Genomic DNA, 21,595 nt, shown 5'->3' on the forward strand with positions numbered 1-21,595 from the left:
TGGGGAAAACATTCTAGGTAGAGGCCAAAGAAGCATTCTCACCTCTGCAAGCTCAGCAGTTGATCCTCTGCAGCTGTTGAAAGAAAATGAAAATATGAAATTCATCATATGGATAGATCATAATATCAGTACATCAATAAGGATTCCAGAGTCAATTTAAAGAACTACTAAACACTGAATAGGATGTGTGTCACTTCTACCACCACATAAACAACTTGAAACCATACTGAACTAAAAAATACAAAGTTTTTAAAAATATTAAAATTAAAATAGCCTTTAATTCCTAGATTTTTCTTTTTTCCATATTTTATTGGTACATTATAATTATACATAAGGTTGGTGTTTGATGTTATATATTCCTACATGTACACAATATAACAAAATAATTTGGTCAAGATTTTTCCCAGTATTTACTCTTTCCAACCTCCTATCTCTCTCCTTGGTCCCTTTCCTCTACTGTACTGGTCTCTGATTTTTCATGAGGTTCTCCCTTGCTGTACACCTTTTGTGTCCATTTTCCTCTCTGGCTTCCACATATGAGAGAAAACATCTGACCCTTTACTTTCTGAGTTTGCCTTATTTCACTTAAGATAATGTTCTCAAGCTCTGTCCATTTTTCTGCAAATGACATGACTTCATTCTTCTTTATTGCTGAGTAAAACTTCATTGTGTATATATATCATATCTATTCATCCATTGATGGACGCCTAGGCTGGTTCCATAGATTGGCTATTGTGAATTGTGCTGCTATAAATGTGTACATATGTATCACTGTAATATAATTTTAATTCTCTAGGATAAATACAAAAAGTTGTATAGCTGAGTCTTGTGGTGGTTCCATTCCTAGTGTTTTGAGGAAACTGCACACTGATTTCTGTAGTAGTTATACTAATTTACAATACCATCAACAGTGTATATGTGTTCCTTTTTCTCCACATGCTCTGCAGTATTTATTATAGTTTGCATTCTTGATGGTTGCCATTCTAACTGGATTAAAATGATGTCTCAGTGTAATTTTGATTTACATTTCCCTGGTTGCTAAAGATATTTGAACATTTTTTCATATATTTATTGGCCACATATATTTTTTTCTTTTGAGGAATGTCTATTTAGTTTATTTGCCCATATATTAATAGGGATATTTGCTTTTTCATGTTAAGTTTATTGAATTCTTTATACATTGTAGATATGAATCCTCTGTCAGAAGAGTAACTAACAAAGATTTTCTTCTGTTCTATAGATTCACTTTTCACATTCTTAATTGTTTCCTCTACTGTGCAAAAACTTTCTCATTTGATGTCATCCCTTTATTAATTCTTGGTATTATTTTCTGAGTTTTAGGAGTCCTATTGAAGAAGTTGTTGCCTATATATTGACCCTATATTTTCTTCTAGGAGTTATATAGTTTCTGATCTATTTCCTAGGTCTTTGATTCATTTTGAGTTGATTTTTGTGCAGGGTGAGATATAAGGGTCTGGTCTCTCTCCTCTACTTATGAATGTCCAGTTTTCCCAGCACCATTTGTTTAAAAAGCTGTCTTTTCTCCAATGTGTTTTTAGCATCTTTATCAAGGCTCAGACAACTGTATCTCTGTGGGTTTGTCTCTGTTTCTTATATTCTGTACCATTGGTCTACGTACCTACTTTTATGCCAGTACCATGCATTGAACACCTTCAAGTCTTCCCTGGTTGCTATTATTACCTTTCTAAACATAAACCAAATCCCCAGCTCTATTTCCCAGATCTTGGAAACTATGTTGAAATTATCATAGATCACAAAATAAATTTTGATTTAAAAATATCATTTTAAGTTAAAATATGCTTATTTTAAGCTGAATCTCACAAATGAGAGGAAAAAAATACATAAAGTATAAGAACACATGTTATATAAATATACCCAGACTTTTTCTCTTTCAACAGCTATGTCATTTCAGCACCAAAAGTATTTCATGTTGGAGCATCTGAAAATATTGTAATTCAAGCTTATGGATACACCGAAGCATTTGAAGCAACAGTCTCTATCAAAAGTTATCCTGATAAAAAAATTATTTACTCTTTGGGTTATGTTATTTTATACCCAGAAAATAAATTCCAAAACTCTGCAGTCTTAATGGTATGTATTTATCCTTCATTTTCTTTATATATACAGAATGTTTCTGATAAAATATGTATAAAGCTTGAATATTGATAAACATAAGATTTGACCATTGGCACCCTGCTACCACTATGTAATTATTAGGTGGTTATCAGTCACTAATGATAATATGAGTGAAACAGAAATTCTAACCTGAAGAATTGTGTCTTCAATGCAAATGAATGTTCAGATTCTCTTTTTAAAAAAATATTTTTAGTTCTAGATGGACACAATTCCTTTATTTATTTATGTGGTGCTCAAAATCTAACCCAGTGCCTCACACGTGCTAAGCAAGTGCTCTACTACTGAGCCACAACCCCAGCCCCGTTCAGATTCTTATTGGAAAGTAACATGTGTGCATTTGCTTAAACTCAAATATTCTAAAATGATAGCTTCCAAGGGTAATAAAACTATTGACTGCTAAAGTGAATAGCTCTCATCAACATTCCACAGTAAAAAGAAATATCAACCTTGACCAAATAACTTTTTCCATTAAGATATTGCATAACAGACTAGAGAATGCTCACAAGTCATTTCTTATTTAAAATTCTGATATTTAAAAAGAATCAGAAACATTAAGGAACAAAAAAGTCAGAAGAGGCTCTGGGGCTCATTTACATTATTCTTTCTCTACAGTAAGTTGAATTAAACATTACAGTAAGTAAATTAAACATTAAAATTTTATAAAGAGCTTCAAATTAAAACTATGTTGCTTTTTAAATATTTTGAACTCATTTTTAAATCTGTTTTGATTTTTTAATTATGTAAAAATCATGGGCATAAGATTATACCTACTATGAAGTTTATATTTATTAAATCATGTTTATGTTACAAATAATCAAGTGTCAATGCTGAGACTCTTTTATATATTTTATCCTTTTAAAAAGTGGTGTATAGAATTAGGCGCACTGGTGCACATCTTAATACCAGTGACTTGGGAGGATGAGTAAGGAGGATCGCAAGTTCAAAGACAGACTTAGCAATTTAGTGAGCCCCTGTCTCAAAATAAAAATTGGGCAGGGGATGTTGCTCAGTGTAGGGTGCACTAGGTTCAATCCCCAGTTCAAAAGGTGGTGCATATATTACTCATGTTTAAGAAATATTGATCTTAATAAATTCTAGCCAACATAGGGATTCTTTATGAAACTTTAGATGGCAAATACAAATACTTTCAGATTTATTAAGAATTAAAATTTGTCCCCCACAGGTGTTGTTTTCAGTAGGCACTCTCTCATTTCATAAGATGCAAGGTTGCCACTAGCCACCTGTGATGTTCACCTTTAAATTTAAATCAATAGCTGTGCTATTGAACAGTCGTTGAAAAAGGAGATAAGGCGAGGGAATCCTAAAAATCAATGTTTCTGAAGCATTTAATTTTATCTTAACAGTCTAACATATCTTTCTTTGCCAATTGTTGGATTTTGTGCCACTATCTTTTAAGGACAAGTCTACTGACCTGAGTTCAAATCTTATTTATTACAGGTTACACCTTTAATGAATCATGTGTGTTCTACAGTGTTTCTTAAGAGTGGGGAAAGAAATTAAGATGTTTGCCAAATAATCTGAGTGCAGAATTCTACAGATTTTTACTATGTGTTCAAAATTGCTACAATAATCTCAAATATGTAATTCCATAGCTCTTGATTTTAGTATTAATTTTCACCCCAGGTTTTAATTCCTGATTTTCTGAGAAACACTTTTCTTCCTGTATTACATATTTTTGTGTAAAATTTGCACATCATTGAATGCAAAGGGGATCAGCATAAGTACTTGCTCAGATTGGGAAGCATGCACGGTGGCCCCTGGAGCAGCAGTGGGTGATGGGCACAGTGTGCCCAGCATGAGCCAGGCTGCCACAGAGGCAGTGGAGAGCAGGGCTCATGCGGGGGGCTGACCAAGCAGCTTCTCACGAGTTCTGTGGCAGGGCTACCTTAAGAGTGTGCCAAACTTAGCAAGCATGGAAGCCAGAAGACTGTCAGTTCTTAAAGTTGGCGATGATAGTTGACACTGAAGGACTTTGGGCAAATTTGATGGACTCCTCTGGCTCCTGTACCACTTCACAAATGGTGAGATGCGCACGCTCATTTTCAGTTTTAATGAGAGTGCTGTGGTGTTGAGAAAGTCAACACGTCTTAGAACCCTAGAATTACTTTTCTCTTCTGCATCAACGTTTTCTTTTACAGATACAACCCAAACAGCTGCCTGGAGGACTAGACTCTGTTTCACATGTGTATTTGGAAGTTGTTTCCAAGCATTTTTCAAAATCGAAAAAAATGCCGATAAGCTATGACAACGGCTATCTCTTCATTCATACAGACAAACCTGTGTACACTCCACACCAGTCAGGTAGAGTGCAAGATGCTTCCTTCTCTGGGAAAAATGATGCTATATTATAGAACTTTTTAACACCTGAAATTAAGTGGAGACAGGTTTTCAACCTGCTCAAGAGACTGAATTCCTAATGACTTTTATACTTTCCAATAGCATTTTAATTTAGGGAGAAATTGCTAAATAGATTATGGAATAAACAAATTATCTGGTCTATCACAGTTACTTTGCTTATTAAGCTTTATAAAATATTGAGCTTATTTATTAAATATAATACTTAATTGCAAATGTAATTTTAGCGATGGGAAAATGATTTATTACAGAACCACCTACATGAAAAATTTCACTTACTCTGGAGAGAATCCCCAAACAGGAAAACAAATCCAAGCTGAGATTAGATGTTTCAGCAGAGAATACACCAGATCACAGAAATGTGTGGATGTTAATTTTCAAAGAGTCTACCTGAGAAAAAGTCTGTTAAAGACTGCTCTTCTGGTAGAGGGGAAAGGCAGAAGAGCCAGTCAAACCCTGATGGAGGAGTGCCTGGATTTAGTCTCACTGGACCAAAAGTTCAACCAGAAAGGCACCACGCTGCCCACAGGGTCACGTGTGCAAAGCCTTCCCTTCCCCACCTCTCCTCCTCTCCATCCTGCCTTTGAGCACTTCAGAGACAGGGTCATGAGATGTCTGTGGAGAAGGGGAGCCTCTGACATTTTATTAATGATAGTTTGGGGAAAGGACAGAGTAAAAGGGGCAGAACCAGCAGGTTTCATTGAAAAGTTTGGCACACCGTGTGCACTTGCTAAATGCTGGTGGGCGTGGACGCAAACAGTGAGGTGGGGTGGCCACTACCTTTTCCGCAGGGGCACCTGTTACAATCCACTCGTGTTGGAAAGGCCCAGAGAGGGTGGGGAGATTGCCATCATCTTAGACAGAATGTCCTTGCAGGAACAGAACCTTCTCCTGCCCCTTGACAATGACTTGGTCAGCAAGGCAACAGTCTCTGCCCACAAAGGTCCTTTTAAGCGGGATCACACTTAGAAAGGAGCACAACCTCGCCCTTTCTCCTTCCTGTGTCAATGATGCTCCTGACTGGGTGCTGTTCACGGCCTACCTCTTAGGGTCAGGAGTCACGTCCAGTAAGAACTTAGTCTAACGTCCAATGTCTAGGACCTTCCATGGCCACCAGTGCCTTCCTGAAGAGCTCCTCATTACTCACTTCTCTACCAGGGCTTTAACGTAAGAAGGCGAAGGAGCCTGTGTATTGTAGTCACGGAGAAAATGAGAGCACTTCCTCTAAACAGCGCCCCATTCGTGAGAGGAGCGTGTGTAGGGGTAGAAGCAGACTCTGGAGCCAGATTTCCTGGGCTCAAATCCCAGCTTGGGCTGTTATTGCCTGTATGACTGTGTGAAGAGACTCTCAGATCCCCACTTTCCTCATCTGTAAAATAAAATTAATAATACAATGTACTTCTTAGAGTTGTGGAACTAAGTGAATTCATAGGTGTAAAGCACAGTAGACACTAGTGCTTACCATTATTATCTAATCTGTGGAACAGCCCAAAGTCTTATTTGCACAGAAGAAAAAGAATTACTTTGCACATTTTTTTTTCAAATTGATTGATTTTTGTGGTTTTTTTTTTTTTTTTTTTTTTTTCGTTTTTGTTGTTGTTGTCGTTGTTCTCTTTTGTGTCAGTGCTGGGGATTGAACCACGGCCTCAGGCATTCTAGTCCAGGACTATACCACTGAGTTATATCCTCAAACTTTTTAGAAAACTTTTTATGCTGAGACAGGATATCACTAAGTTGTCCAGGCTGGCCTTGAACTTGTAATCCTCCCACCAAGTTGCTGAGATTTACAGGTGTGCCCCTCACCATTAAAACTTGATGAAGTCTTATGTTTGCAGCTCTTTCCTCCTAACACATTTAATCTGAAGATCCACAAGGGACTTTCAGTATAAGCATCCCAGGATAAAGGCTTAAGTCTCAAGGCTTTATAGGTCAAGGGACTGTAGAATAAGGGCTAAAATCCTTCAGTTCTCTGCAGCCTGTGGCCTGCGTCTTCTCCAGCTTCCTCACCTTCCCGTGCCCCTCAGCTGTGGACACGGGACAAACACAAGCCACGCTGTTCTCATTTCAGTTGCTTCCTCACTCCATTTTCTCATTCATGTCCAGGCCTGTGTAACGTGCTATTCCCTCTGCATGGTACATTCCTCCCCTTCTGGTTTCTGCTCCACCCTTTACTGTGATCACAGGACCCTCTAAAAGGCAGGCTTCCCTCACCCTCCTGAACACTTCATATCTTCCCCTTCTCTACTCTCAGGAAGCCAGGCAGGCACTGGAATTTTACATATAATTGCATTTACCCCTCTCCTCCCCATAGAAGATGTCCACATAATTTGTTTCACCTCTTATTTTACTGCCTAGAACAGTGCCTGGAACATTTGGTAATTTTAAAAAAATTAATAAAAATATCTTCAGTACAAAGATTTTATTGATCTTGCCTCTGATACACCATTGATTAATATTTGTATTAAAACACAAACTTGATTAGAAACTCAATTAATAATAATCATAGAGATAATAATAAACATTTATCAATTCTTGTTATGTGCTGGGCTATGAAAAGCGTTGTCTTTTTCAGTTCTCTCAGCAACACTAGGAAAAGATCCTGGAGTATTCCTGGTTTACAAGGAGTTAACTCAGGCTTCAAGGGGTTAAGTGCCCTCCTCCAGGCCACACTAGAAGGTGGACCCAATGTTTTGAACTCCAGGGCCGGTGCTCTAGCTTTTGCAACATGCAGCCTCTGACATTCTCCCAGTGATGCTCAGACCCAGGCTGGTGTGTCCATAGGGAGGATTTGAGGTGACAGACAGGTGTGAGGGGGAGGAGAGAGAAGAATGTGGGAGATTTACTCAGCATGTTGCTTTTATCTTGTGGTCTCAGTAAAACTGATTTTAATGTGGCTTCTTTATAGAGTTTTGTGAAACACTGACTCTCTAAATCATATTGGGCTTATGGTACCAATTCTGTTTTATTATGTGGGTACAGTTTTGGCCATGAAATGATTTGAACACCATCAAAACCTTAGAGAAATTACAACATGTCATTGGAAGGCACTTGGTCGGTGTTTATCAAGCAGCAATGAGTTGAAAGCTGAACAGAAGATATGTTTTAAAAGCAGGGATGTATTAATTGACAGAAAGAAAACTAACAGTATGATCCCTGGCATAAAAAATAACGGTAAGGATCTGACTCAATAAATATAACAAAACAGACTGGAATTGCGGCTCAGGTGCTTGCCTAGCATATGTGAGGCACTGGGTTCAATTCTCAGCACCACATATAAATAAATAAATAAAATAAAGGTCCATTGACTACTAAAAAATTTTAAAATAAATAAATAAATATAACAAAAGCATATCATTCAAAGTTGCCTTTTGCAATAAGAGTTAATTTGGGGCCTTGTTGGATTTCATAAGTAGAAAAGTACATGAGGTCTGACTCAAACTCCCAATTTTTCATTGAAATCTTTAACCCTGATCTAAAACAATGTTTTATCTTTCCATATAACCATATGGTAGATGTCACTATTTTGAGAATCTGAAATCTGTAACAAATAATGGCCTAATTATAGATGTAACTAATTTTGTACTATAGTTATGTTTAGCATGACATGTTGAATAGAGTGAACTGTGCTTTAAATTCATTGGGAAAGCCAGGTGCAGTGGTGGATGCCTATAATCCCAGCACCTCGGGAGGCTAGGGCAGGAGGATAGGAAGTTCAAGGTCAGCCTCAGCAATTTAGTGAGGCCCTAAGCAATTTACAGAGGCCCTGCCTCAAAATAAAATATAAGAAGGGCTGAAGATGTGGCTCAGTGGTTGAATATTCCTGGATTCAATCAATCCCTGGGGAAGGAAGGAAGGAAGGAAGGAAGGATGGAAGGAAGGAAGGAAGGAAGGAAGAAGGAAGGAAGGAAGGAAATTTACTGGAGAAGTAACTCTTTAAAGAAATCCCAGAGAATTCTTTTTAACATAAAGAATATTTAGGAATGTCTATGTCTACAAAGTGACATATTTTTCTTTTAAATGTGGATTATTATGTATTTATTGTTTATTAAGTTTTTTAAGTGACAATTTTTCTTTTAAAGATGATTGTTTTAAAATATTAAAATATCCTCATGTTTAGCACAGTTTTTGATTCTATTAATTTTTCTTACAGTAAAGGTTAGAGTTTATTCTCTGAATGATGACTGGAAGCCAGCCAAAAGAAAAACTATTTTAACTTTCATTGTAAGTATATGATTTATTTAAATAATGTTAACTCGAGACAAAAGTCCCATTCCATAACCCTGTTCTTACTCTACACTCAATCATTCAATATCCCATAAATGGTTATTAAACATCTACTATGAAAATAACATTGTAGACATATATGTCTATAATAAAAATACATAGAAAGCTCATAAAAATCAAATCTCGAGTTGAAGAATTTTGAACTAAACCATTTGGATACATCCTTTGTATTGATTTTATTTTTAAGAACACCTGTCAATCACTAAGAATTAACTGAGTATCTAGTATGTGTAAGATTTTTGATTTGCATAATTTAAGATGAAGAATTACAATCCATAGTTCTTACTTTTAAGGAAACTTGGAGTTTAATAACTAATATGTAACACATGTGGAAATATTTGCTGAACTATGACATGAGCAGTTACCAGTCTTTTGTCAGATATGACATACATAACAAAAGATGTGTAATGAACTTCCATGGTCTTACCTGGTTTGTAAGATTGTAATAAACTAATAATGTTACCCAGTTTAAACACACACCTAGGACACTTTTATGGGGAAATAAAATCCTGCAATTACTCCTAACTACTCACTTATTAACGGTAGGTACAGGAGTAATGATCCTTTACAATAGGCTGTGGTACTTCTTCTTCTGAAAAACAACAAAACCTTATCAGAATTCAAGTACAAAAGAGTAGATACTAGAGAGAAAAACGACAGTAGAGTTTAAACTGAACCATTATGCACCAGGAAAAATAACGTAGGAGACAGAGGCTCAGAGGAGAGCAAAATAGGGTGAGAGCGAGGGCATACATAATCCTTTTCTGGAATAACTAAAGGAAACCTTGAACTGGATCTTATTGAAAGGAACTGACTGTTTTAGTCAGCTTTTTTCGCTGCTACAACCAGAAGAACTGAGAAGAACAATTTTAGGAGTTTATTTTGGGGCTAACAGTTTCAGAGGTCTGTCTGTAGATGACCAGCTTCACTGCTCTGGGCCCAAGGTCAGACAGGATATCTTAACAGCAGTGTGGTAGAGGAAAGCAGATCAGGACATGGCCACCAAGATGGGAGGGGGGCGGGGGAGGGAGGGGGAGGAAGAGAGAGGCTCTTCCCTCATCATGGACAAAATATAAACCCCAAAGGCACACACGCAGCCCACCTCCTCCAGCCATGCCCTAGTTGTCTACAGCTACCACCCAGTTAATCCTTTCAAGTGAATCAATCCACTGATTAGATTGAAGTTCTCATAACCCAATCATTTCACTTTGAAACTTTCTTGCCTTGCCTCACACATGAGTTTTGGAGGACATCTAATATCTAAACCATAACACTGACATAGGTTCTTTTTGAAATAATACATACCATCCCCTTTAAGCAACAACATGAGTTCATCTGTGGGAGCAGGAAGAATTTTTAAAAAGTGAGAAGAGTAAATAAACTGGCAGACTGATAGAAAGTCTGAAAGAGAACTAAGCAGAAGCAACCTCAGGTCTGCTGGAGAATGCCAGGGCTGTGGACACGGGCTCTCTAGCCCAGGCCTCCACGGCTGAGCTTGGGTGAAGCAAAACCCTGGCACCACATGAAAATGGATGCCAGTGATCCCAAGTAAGAGCTTCCCCAGGGAGCTGGGGGTGAGGAACGGATCCCCTGCAGGGAGTCAGAAGGTAGGAAGTTTCCTGAAAAGAGTACTTGGAAAGATCATCTTAGGAGGATCCTGTACAACTGATGAGGAAGAACAGCAGGGAAGATACTTAGCTATAAGTGTCCTTTCTTCCTCAAAATAGACTTTTGTAATTATTATAATTTGTCATTTAAGAGGGAAAAAAAAGCTTAAAATTCCAACCATGAATTTCAGTCTGAGTAAATGGTGTAAGATTTTTAGTTAAGGTGCAACCAGATCTCCAAGTGTAGTTCCGAGACCCACAAAACCCCATCCTAATAATTTGCTAAATCAAATGCCAAATGAAGGGGAAGTTTTATAAGAATTTTCAAGTTTGTTCAGTCATTTCGAGGGTTGTAAAGGCTTAAAATGTCCATAATGCACATTTATCAACTGTCTAGCTAATAAAATTCATTTTGTAGAATATTTGCTTTGGAAAATTTTGAATGAACATACTTAAAAAATAAATTTTGGCATTTCTAAAGCCTGCTAGGCTCACATTTGGTTTATCAGAGGCATCAGGGATACTTTGCCGTTGTTGCCCACACGTTGCTGCACTTTTTTTTAATTGTAAAATAAAGAGTGGAGCCATTTCTGGATAATGAGGACAGATGAGAGAGGTTCCTAAGCCAGGAAGGAAGTGGCTTTAAATGAACTGTATGTACCTTTCATAACATTACATCGAATTTTGTTTTTCATATTTAATTTGAAAACAGGAGTATTTGTTGGCAAGTATTTCTGTGGGTCAAAGATCATACAGTTACTTGAAATTTTTAAAATGTGGTTTCTGTGCTTTGGGGGCTGCTGTGGTTGAGTATGTGCCCCAAGCCCAGGTGAGGCAGTGCTGGGAGGTGGGGTCAGGGGAGGGTTAGTTCAGAAGGCTCCGCCCTGATGAATGAATGAGGCCATTCTCAGGGGAGCTGGGCGGTTCTCTGGGAGAGGCTTTGTCTTCAGAGCAAACTCTCCCATGGGCTTCCTTGCCCCTCCCCTTGTTCACCATAGGAGGAAACAGGACCAGGGTCCCCCTAGATGCAGGCGCCATCCTCTTGAACCTCCCAGGCTCTAGAATAGTGACCCCAAATAAATCTCTGCTCTTCACCAATTGCCCAGTCTCAGATATGCTTTTATAGTTGGAAAAAATAAACTAAGACAAGAGTGTTTGTTTTTATTCAAAGGATCCCCAAGGATCAGAAGTCGACATGGTAGAAGAAAATGATTATACTGGAATTATCTCTTTTCCGGACTTCAAGATTCCATCTAATCCTATGTATGTAAAAATATTACTTGATAAAGTTTTCCCTACACAGCTCATCAGGAACGCTTGACTGTGAACTGAGAAACAGTCAAATGGAGCCACCTAGTGTTGACGAAGGGTGTCACAAATGTGGGGATGCAAAGTCTTCAGTCTTCTGAGAAGTTAGGATCAGTTCCTAGGGGGGAAAAATCCCAGTACTAGAACCCGACCAGGCAAGTTGATAGACCTTGCAGGAGGCAGAAGCAGGAGGACTGGTTAAGCCCAGGAGATTGGGGTCACAGTGGGCTAAGTAGTGACACCCAGTCTCAAAAGAAAAAATAAAATCCCAATACATCTTATTCTCTTTCCATACAGTAATAAAAATTGGGAAGAGACAAAAATAGTGCTTGGGTTTCTTTTCATCAAAACCATCCCCTCCTGCCTCTGAAGGAATCCAGTATGCTGTGGGTTCAAGAGGCTGGCGTAGTGCCATTCCTTGCCTGGGCGTTAATCGGGTCCTCTGTAGTTTGTGTGTGTGTAGACCTCCAGAAGGCAGAGTCCAAGGGCGGGCCACATTTAGAGCCCTTTGCCCATTGGTCCTCATGTGAAAGGACTTAGAATCATGTCTTCATAGGATCTGATGTAAAGCATCTTTAGTGAACACATTCCTGGCATGTGTAAATCACAATAAAGGAAGAGGTGTCCAATGGAATCCAAAAATCCACAATCCCTGGTTTGAAGCAACTTAAAATAGGGAGGATGCATAAGACAAGGGCACTTAGGGACGGCTACATTGTAGCTTTGAGGCAAATGTTTTTTGGGAAGGGGTACTGCAAGTTGAACTCAGGGGCACTCAACCATTGAACTGCATTCCCAGCCCTATTTTGTGTTTTATTTAAAGACAGGATCTCACTGAGGTGCTTAGCACCTCACTTTTGCTGAAGCTGGCTTTGAACTCTCTGTCCTTCTTCCTCAGCCTCTGGAGCCGCTAGGATTATAGGCATGCATCACCATGCCTGGCTGAGGCAAAATCTTTTTATGATCATTTCTCCTCTGCCTTCTAGAGGGGATCTAGCATTTAATTCATTGGATTATCAATTCATTTCCTAAAAATTTGGATTTATATTGGGGGATTTTGATAATTTGAATAATTTACAAATTGTGTCTGTATACTCTAGAGTACGAATTGAGCCTATTACTTCACTACTGTTATCGTGCCTCTATCTTGTCACCTTCCCCACGAGAGATAATGGACTGGCAATGGGAATCTCATAGGACCAGTAGTTTCCCAAGCCTGTAACACCTGTTTAGAGTGTGCTTCACCTTGTCCTTCACAGAGTGAGCTTCCTGTCATGTTTAAGCCTCAGAGAAAATGCTGCCTTTGCAAAAAGGCTTTTGATCTGTGGAGTCCCTCGCTTTCTTTATCACCATACTTGTGTATTTTCTTCATGATACCTCAACATGGTGATTATTTATTAATTGGTTTGGCTTTTATTCCCCACTAGATTGTAAACTCCTTGAGGGAGGGGCTTTATCCATATAGCTCACTGCTGTATCTCAGCACTTCAACATAATAGGTACTTGGTAAATACTCATTGAGTTATGATGATGCTAATAATCATAGTCATAATGTTAACATTAACTGACATTAATATTAACATAACCATCTGAAGGTAGGTGTTCTTTTTCATTTCACAAATAAGGTTAAGTAACATGTGCAAGTTAAACCTGCTAGTGTAAATAGAAAAGTGACAGTTTGAACTCACATGGCCTGTTAGCTCCATAAAGACCAGGGCTCTTCTATTTTATTCTTTTCTTGGGGAGAGGGGTACCAGGGATTGAATCCAGGGACACTTAACCACTGAGTCACATCCCCAGCTCTTTTTATTTTTATTATGAGACAGGGTCTTGCTACATTGCTTAGGGCCTCACTAAATTACTGAGACTGGCTGTGAACTTGTAATCCTCCTGCCTTAGCTTCCTGAGCTGCTGAGATTACACTTGCATGCCATCATACCCAGCTATTTTGTTCATTTTTAAATTTCTAGTACATGATCTAGTGCTCAGTAAAATTTTTGAATGAAGGTTGTTGGTTAAGTAGGTCCTCGTCTTTCTTAAAGAAATCATAATTTGTCTCCAACCAGAATTTCATTTATAAGAGGCATGAATATTGTTATCCATATTGGCTTGACCTATAGTGTATGTTTCCAAATATATTATTATGAATTTGCTACTCTATTGTGGATTTTAGTGTTATGCTAACATAGTTAAGCTCCAGGATTAAATAAAATTTCAAGTTGTCATCAGTTCTTCAAATCAAAGCTATTGAATCTATATTAAGTTAAAATAGGTGGGTATGATGTACACCTGTAATCCCAGTGACTCCAGAGGCTAAAATGGGAGGATCACAAGTTTGAGGTCACCTTGGTAACTTAGATAGACCCTGTCTTGAAAGGTGAGGAAAGGGAAGGGGAGGGGAGGGGAGGAAAAAGGAAAAGGAAAGAAAAAAAAGGCTGGGGATACAGCTCAGAAGTAGGGAACCCCTGTGTTCAATCCCAATACCACAAAGAAAAAGAAACAAACAACAACAACAAAAAAAAACCTGGAAAAATAAGCCAATATATGAAAAACTAATTACTAAAAATTTCTATAATCCTGAAAATGCTCACTTACTTGTTTATTGCTTAAAAATCTCACATAAACAAAACATTTACTTAGAAGATATATATAAACATGTATGTTCATTGTAACATATATTCATTGTAACTTCTTTAAAATAGGAACTTATTCAGATTCCTCTGAGTGAATTAAAAATATTTTATCACATCTATAATATTAAACATTTTGCTTCCGCAGATTTGGTGTGTGGACAATCAAAGCTAAATATAAAGAGGACTTCTCAACAGCTGAAGCCACATACTTTGAAATTAAAGAATATGGTAATTTCTGACAATTAAAAACCTACCTACTAAAAATTGGGGTCTTTGCAGTAATCAGATGAAGAGAGTGCCTCCTGCAGGTACTCATTGAATGCCCAAGTTCTGACTCCAGTGTTGCCCTTGTTAACCTTGAGCAAGTGACCACCTTCTCTGCACTTGGGTTCCTCTTCATAAAGTTGGAAGAGCCTAGTCCCCTAAAGAGCTGGACTTGTTAAGTCCTTTGGAGAATTATGATTTTAGGAGAAATAAACAGATGAGGAGAGAAGAACCCAGGAAGTCGAGTAAATGAATCACTCAAGTCTCGGTCACAAAGTGACAGAGGAAAGACAATCGAGTTTCCTTATAGCTAGTCCAGTGCTAGTTTCCTTCCAGCTCACAAATTTCTACCATATTAATTTGGAAATTTAAGGTAGTCTTATTTGAAATCAATAATATTAATGGACTAATAATTAACATGTAAATAGCTTAATCTCTGCAGTTCTTGTAGATTACTGGAATATCCATAAGCTCTGCTATCAAATTTAACTTTCCACTGCTTGAAGTCATGTTTCATTCTCTCAGGAGACTCATAATGCTAAGGGAGAAGAATAAATACACAGAATTTAACAACAAGGAAAAGAGTGACAAAAGTTTTATACTGACACAGAAACTGAAAGATTACAGGCTGCCAGGGACACGGTGTTAGAACTGATCTCATTTCCTCCACATGCTCTGCTGCTGCCTGCGTGTGTGTAGAATTCACCCACTTTCTGTAGCCACCCTGGTCACGTCATCACTAGGCTTCTCCATGACTGCAAAAGCCTCTCCATCGGCTGTCTGCTTCCAAGTCTTATTATTAGCCAAAAACAAAAACAAAAACAAAAAAACACTTATTTCTCTGATGATGAAAATCAAAATCCTTATTGGGAACTGGCCCCAGCTCCTCCGCATCCTCACTTCAGTTCACTCCTGGGCTCCCTGACCTGCAGCAGAGGGGGCTTTACACCGATGTTCTCTCTGCCTCCAACACTTTTCCCCTCCCTCCTGGGCCAGCCAGCTCCTGCTCATGGCTCATGTCCAAGTTGAAATCCCTGTGGACCGGAAGCTTTCCTTGAACTCCATTCCCTGGGTGGGATCCCTGTATTCACATCCGTGCTCGTCACAGTAGCTTGGATGTGGATCTGTGTAATTAGCTCCCTGTCCTATCTTTGCTGCTTGTTCGTGTCTGTGCTGGTCATCCGGGTGTACCTGCTGATAGGCGTGTGCTGCTGCACGGCAAGCAGGTGTCTGCTGGAAGGCTGAAATCGTCCCCTGCCCTCCTATCCTGCACACAGCACGCCCACCTTGGTCTCTGATGAACACACTGCTTCATTCTGTTTCTCCCCTTCCTGTCTGGCAGACCTGTGAGCCACAGCCGCACCAGCTCACCCCCTCTGTGCACAATATCCACTTCCCTCAGTCACCTGGTTGGTTTTCTGTTAACTGTAGTGCAGGTCACCAGAATCACCCTCCGATGTGGTCTGAGTTAGCGTAAAGAGAAGACAGCCATTTCAGCAGACTGAATTGTTTTCTCTTGGGCAATCAAGATACCAAAGAGATAAAAGAGAAAAATTAAACCCCTGCCTCCTTTTGGTCTTATTTTTAAATTTGACATTGATGTTCATTCTTCTATATAATTGTGAGTTCTCTCCTTACGAAAGCCAGAGTTGTATGCTGGCACTTGCAGACTGGATGCATTTTTTTCTGCTAGATGAAAATGGGAGATGCTAAATAAACCAAAGTTTTCCATTTCTATTTCCAATTTAATAAAGTACTATATTAGTAATTACATTACATTACATTACTATTAGTATATACATACTATATTAAAGATTTGGGAGAAGGGTGAAGGAAGATAAAGAAAAATGGGGGATGGTCTTTCATTTGTTTGAAGGAGCCCATACCCAGTGGAGGGAATACCCTGTTGCCTGTAATAAATTCTGCAACCAAAATGGAAAAAAATGTTTCTGGTGGGGAGGCTGGACTGACTGGGCCGGGAAGGCTCCCCAGGAGCATTGCTGCTGATGGTGGTGGTGACGCCAAGGCAGATGTGGTGCTGATGGTGCCGCCTGCCCAACTGTGCCAGCAAGGAGAGCCCTGTGCTGTGTTTTCAAGGCCTCGCTCATTCATACGGTAATATTCCTCCTTTTCTCTATTTTCAGCCTCGCCACACCTTTCTATATCAATAGAACCAGAAGGTAATTTCATTGGATACAAGAACTTTAAGAATTTTGAAATTACTGTAAAAGCAAGGTAAGAAAGTTTTGTGGTTTGTTTTTGTTTTTGTTTTTTTTGGATTACCCAGCTAAATTAGGAAACTTCGTGCTCATAGTTTATTTGCTTTTTCTGATTTTAGCTGAATCCGATTTTAGGTTTGTTGATTATTCATCAGTGGGAGGGAAAAGAAGAAAGAAAAAAGAAAAGGTCCTAAAGATTTAAACTCTGTGTGTATGTTTGGAAACCAGGATGACTGAGCTTATCTGGGTTGAAATATGAATCCTTCACTTCTTGTCATTTTTAATGGCTTAATCAGCCAGCAAAAGCTCCATAACCATTTCAAGACCCATGCCTCGATGTCACCCCTGTTTCCTAGTCAGTGGGCAGTTCTGCTGATCTGGGCCAGGCTGATGTCAGCTGGGCTCACCCACATGTCTACACTCAGTAGACAGGTCATTTGGGGGGTGGGGGTGCTGGTCCAGGAAAGTCTTATTCATCACATGTCTGTCAACAGCTGGCAGGGAGGGGCACTCCCGGTGCCTGGACCACGCATGGATCCTCCCCAGCAGGCTAGCCTTTAGCCGCAGCAGTGCTCTGACAGAAATGCCAGCAGGAAAGTTCCCTGGAGGCCCACGCTTGGTCCTGGCACACCATGACTTCCCCGTGTCCTTTTGTCCAAATCAAGGTACAGGGCCAGCCCAGAGGAAGTGGGCTCCTCCACACCTTCTGCAGGCCAGGACTGCAAATGTCGTGGATCCAGGGAGAGGGAGAGAATTGGGGTCAGCGTTGCAGCAAGTATGGCAAGAGCCAAGGTCATTTAGAAATGTCAGTATAATGTAGTTGTTAAAAGCCAATTTATACAGCACATGTGTCTGCACAGCACTTCTGCATAGCACAAGTGAAAAAACTGAGGTAGATAAATGCTAGATAAGTTACTGAAGATCACACAGCTAGTAAGTTGCACAGCTTGTTGGCTCTGGAGCCCTCGCCCTCAAACGCTGCCCCATATGGCTTCTTTTGTAGCATTTACTCATACATAAAATAGTGTCATTTAGTCTACATCCATGTAAATGGCACACTTGAGAGAAAATTATAGAAACTAACCTCTTGTAATGCAGTTTGTTCAAACCGTGAATAAGGAAAGTTAGCTCTTGCTATAGTATTATTTGCTATGCAGAAAATTCACTTTATTCTTACTTTAATTCTAAACTGGAAAGGAAATATGCTGATTTTTTTTCAAAAGAAATTTTCACTAACAGTAAGATCAGGCACGGTGCTTTTAAAGACACACACACAAAACAAGGAGTCGTTTTCCACTGATGTCAAGATCATCCAGAAAATAATGTGGGCTGGAGGAAGGGTCCTGGAGCTAGGCGTCTCCTTCTCCCCAAGATCAGCTCCTTCTTTTCTCTCATAGTAGTAAAAGTCCATACTCCAGCTTTCTTAGTGTGGCTTTATGAAGTGTAATAGTAGATGAAGTGTATCAAGGGCTTTATGTGATTTCAGATCATTACAGTTTATCTGATTGCCATTGTAACCATGTTGGCAACACAATTTTATGGTATCGTTTGACAGATATTTTTACAACAAAGTAGTCACTGAGGCTGAAGTTTATGTCACTTTTGGAATAAGAGAAGATGTAGAAGATGATCGAAAAGAAATGATGCCAAAAGCAATGCAAAACACCAGGGTGAGTTGCTAAGACGCGTTCGCTCATAAGGATGGCGTGAGCGCTGCAAGGTTAATTCAGAACCCTCTGGTCCAATCCCTTGTTCTGCCTAGGTGCAGAAGCTGAGGCTTAACATCCTCCAGTGGCTTCCAGTTGCCCCTGGGATAAAGGCCAGGGCATCAACCAGCTGATCTCGAGCCATTTTTCCCTCCCCACAGTCACCACAACAAAGATTATTCTTTCCAAAATGTCAGCAATGTCAAGGGGAAATAATCCTTCCTTTTTGTAATGGCTTATTTACTTATCTATCATTTTTGACATTAAACTCTTTGCAGGTCCAAATCATTCTCACCATATGGTCAGAGACAGCATATCTCCTTGCAAAGAATGAGTGCCCTGTAAATATTTGGGAGGCTATTTGTTCATGGTTAGGGGCCAGTGATTGCTGATACTGAGATTAGAGCCCTGGTGCCCTGTCCTCTCATTCAGTGTTCTTTACGTTTTACCATGGGTGATAAGAGTTTATGTCATTTTTCCTTACTTTTGCATATTCACCTATTTTACATCATGAATTATTTATCTACTTCTTTTTTAAAAAGCCTTATATATTCAAAATATAAGTGTAATGTCTTTAAAATGCAAGATTCTGCCCTTGATGCTGATATATAAAGCTAAATCAAGGCACGGATATAGCTCAGTCATCGAGTAAGTTCTGAGTATGTGTGAGGCATTCGGTTCAACTTTTAGCACCAAGAAAAAAAAAGACAAAATAAATAAAGCTAAACCATATAAAAATGCCCAGTTTTAAGACAAAGACTTTTAGAATACAAAATAAGGCAAAGTAATGAATATGATATGGCCTCACCTGATACTCCTTTATTTTGTGGTATGTTTTAAAGTTAGAGTTTAAAGTTATCAACAGCCAAGTAAAAATTAAATATAAAATCCAACAAACTCTCAGCTAATGGCAGAAGCAGCATGAAAGGCCTCTGAAGGTGGATGAGGACTCAGGGGTTGGGAGACGCATCTGTGTCTCTAGTACCCAAAAGGCCTGTTGTTCCCTGTCATGATCCAGCTCCTCCATGTTTGTAGCTCCACGGAGGAAGCAGGAAGCGACGTGCTGGCCTAACTGTGGCTTCAGTCGTCCACTTTACTGACAATGCAAGACAGTCATCCAACATTTGCCTTCAATTTAAGGCTAGTTAATGCAGATTGTTAAATTTTCCTTGTAAGTTCTGTAAAATAACTTCTATTTTTCCTTCTTAAAAAGTTGGTAAATGGAACTGCTCACATCACATTTGATTCTGAAACAGCAGTTAAAGAGCTGTCATATCACAGTCTGGAAGATTTAAACAACAAATACCTTTATATTGCTGTCACAGTCAAAGAGTCTAGAGGTAAGTGTGTGTGTGTGTGTGTGTGTGTGTGTGTGTAACTTTCTTTTTAGGAAGTATTTAGAGAGCATAAATGTGGAGCAAATGATTTCTAGGGTTCCTTTACATTTTATTATCATTCATAGTTAAATTTTACTTATCACCTTTTATTTCACTGAGGACTGGATCAGAGAAGAGCTCTGCCACTCTGTAGTCACTGGCAAGCCACTTGGACTCTATGATTTCAATAACAGAAATAGGATAATCCTGCCCAGCTGATATCCAAAGTGGCTCTGCAGGCCATCTAGCTTGAATGTCTGGTACCCCAGTGTTTTCTCCTGGTGAGAATCAAAATCAACCTGAGATTATGTATGTAAAACTGTTGGATGCAGTGCCTATGATGAGAGTTATTCGTGTTATCATGGTTCTGGTCTCCTTATCTGTACAGTGAGGAGGTTAAACCTAATGCTTCCCAACACCCTTTAGATGCTGACTCTGCAGGAAGGGAGTGAGAGAAAGAGTAAGTGTCTGGAGTCCTAGGGACGACGCAGATATCCATACAGATCATTAGACTTCAAATATGCTGACACCACTCTTGTCATTTCCTTAGGTGGATTTTTTGAAAAGGCAGAAGTACCTGGCATCAAATATGTTCTCTCTCCCTACAAACTGAACTTGGTTGCTACTCCTCTTTTCTTGAAGCCTGGGATTCCATATTCTATCAAGGTAGGTGGGGCTGGGGAAAAATCTGCTGAATATGCTTGTCTTTTTCTGTGTATAGAGGTGAAACAGAAGGACACTGGTGAGGCCAATCACAGAGGGACTCCTTGGGTGAGGCTGACCCTTCCTGTGGATACAGACAGGTGTGGCACACTGCAGGCCAGCTGTGGCCTTGTGGGTGATTGACATCTTTAGGGCAATGCCATTATTCAGTAAGCCAGCCTTGCATTACGCATCTCCTCAACAAGCACTGCATTACATTAGTGTAGATAAAACCCTGTAAGTCCAAAATTCAAAACCACTAACATTTATACAACTACAATGAACCAGTGAAAAAATGGAAAAAATACTAACATTTAAATGTATTTGGTGGCAAGTTTTTAAAAAGCCTTAAGCTAAAGAGGTCATTCCTTGAACATAGACCCCTTTCTCTCATCATTTTGCTCCGGCTGTGTCTGAGTGTGCCTTTCTGTAGGCTTCATTTTCTCTCTCTGCCCTCTCTGTGCACAACCCTGTTTGGTCTCTTCTCTCTCTGTTTCTCTCTCTACCCTTCCCATTTTGATCCTTTCTGTCTCTGACTCTTCTGTATTTTTTGCTCTCTTCTTTCTCTCTAATTGTTCTCTTCTTCTTCTACTTTTCCTTTTTGAAATGCTGATAGGATAGAGTCAATACATCCTTTTAATTTTTATTATATTTATTAGGATAAATAGCATATTAAAAATAATGTTACATATTATATTTATTAAATGGAAATTTTTATTCTGTCTTTAATTTAGAAAGCCTAGAGCATGATGTTTTATTTTTTTCTTTGAAAATATTTTTCTTTAAATAAAATTCTTAGGTATCCAGTCAGTCCTCTATATCCATGGTGTCTGTGTGTGTGGCTTCAACAAGCTGCAGATTGAACATGTGCAGGCTTTTCTCCTTATCATTATTCCCTACATGATTCAGCATAACAATTTCTGTGAGGTTTCTATCATTGTTATGTATTATAAGGAATCTAGA

At 39.1% G+C, this 21,595-nt stretch overlaps 1 protein-coding gene across 3 annotated transcripts in view; it reads left to right on the forward strand.

The window, feature by feature from the left end:
• Positions 1-21,595, forward strand: part of LOC124963942 (complement C5-like) — a 37,367-nt gene that overhangs the window by 1,722 nt on the left and 14,050 nt on the right. For all 3 annotated transcript variants that reach the window (XM_047523667.1, XM_047523669.1, XM_047523668.1), the window contains exons 2-10: positions 1,920-2,112; positions 4,317-4,479; positions 8,684-8,754; positions 11,596-11,687; positions 14,511-14,593; positions 16,774-16,864; positions 18,404-18,518; positions 19,768-19,894; positions 20,481-20,596. In XM_047523667.1, the coding sequence (XP_047379623.1) occupies positions 1,920-2,112; positions 4,317-4,479; positions 8,684-8,754; positions 11,596-11,687; positions 14,511-14,593; positions 16,774-16,864; positions 18,404-18,518; positions 19,768-19,894; positions 20,481-20,596 (1,051 nt within the window). The remainder of the gene's footprint in view (positions 1-1,919; positions 2,113-4,316; positions 4,480-8,683; positions 8,755-11,595; positions 11,688-14,510; positions 14,594-16,773; positions 16,865-18,403; positions 18,519-19,767; positions 19,895-20,480; positions 20,597-21,595) is intronic.

This window comes from Sciurus carolinensis, chromosome 14 (assembly GCF_902686445.1).
Source record: "Sciurus carolinensis chromosome 14, mSciCar1.2, whole genome shotgun sequence".
Taxonomy (NCBI): domain Eukaryota; kingdom Metazoa; phylum Chordata; class Mammalia; order Rodentia; family Sciuridae; genus Sciurus; species Sciurus carolinensis.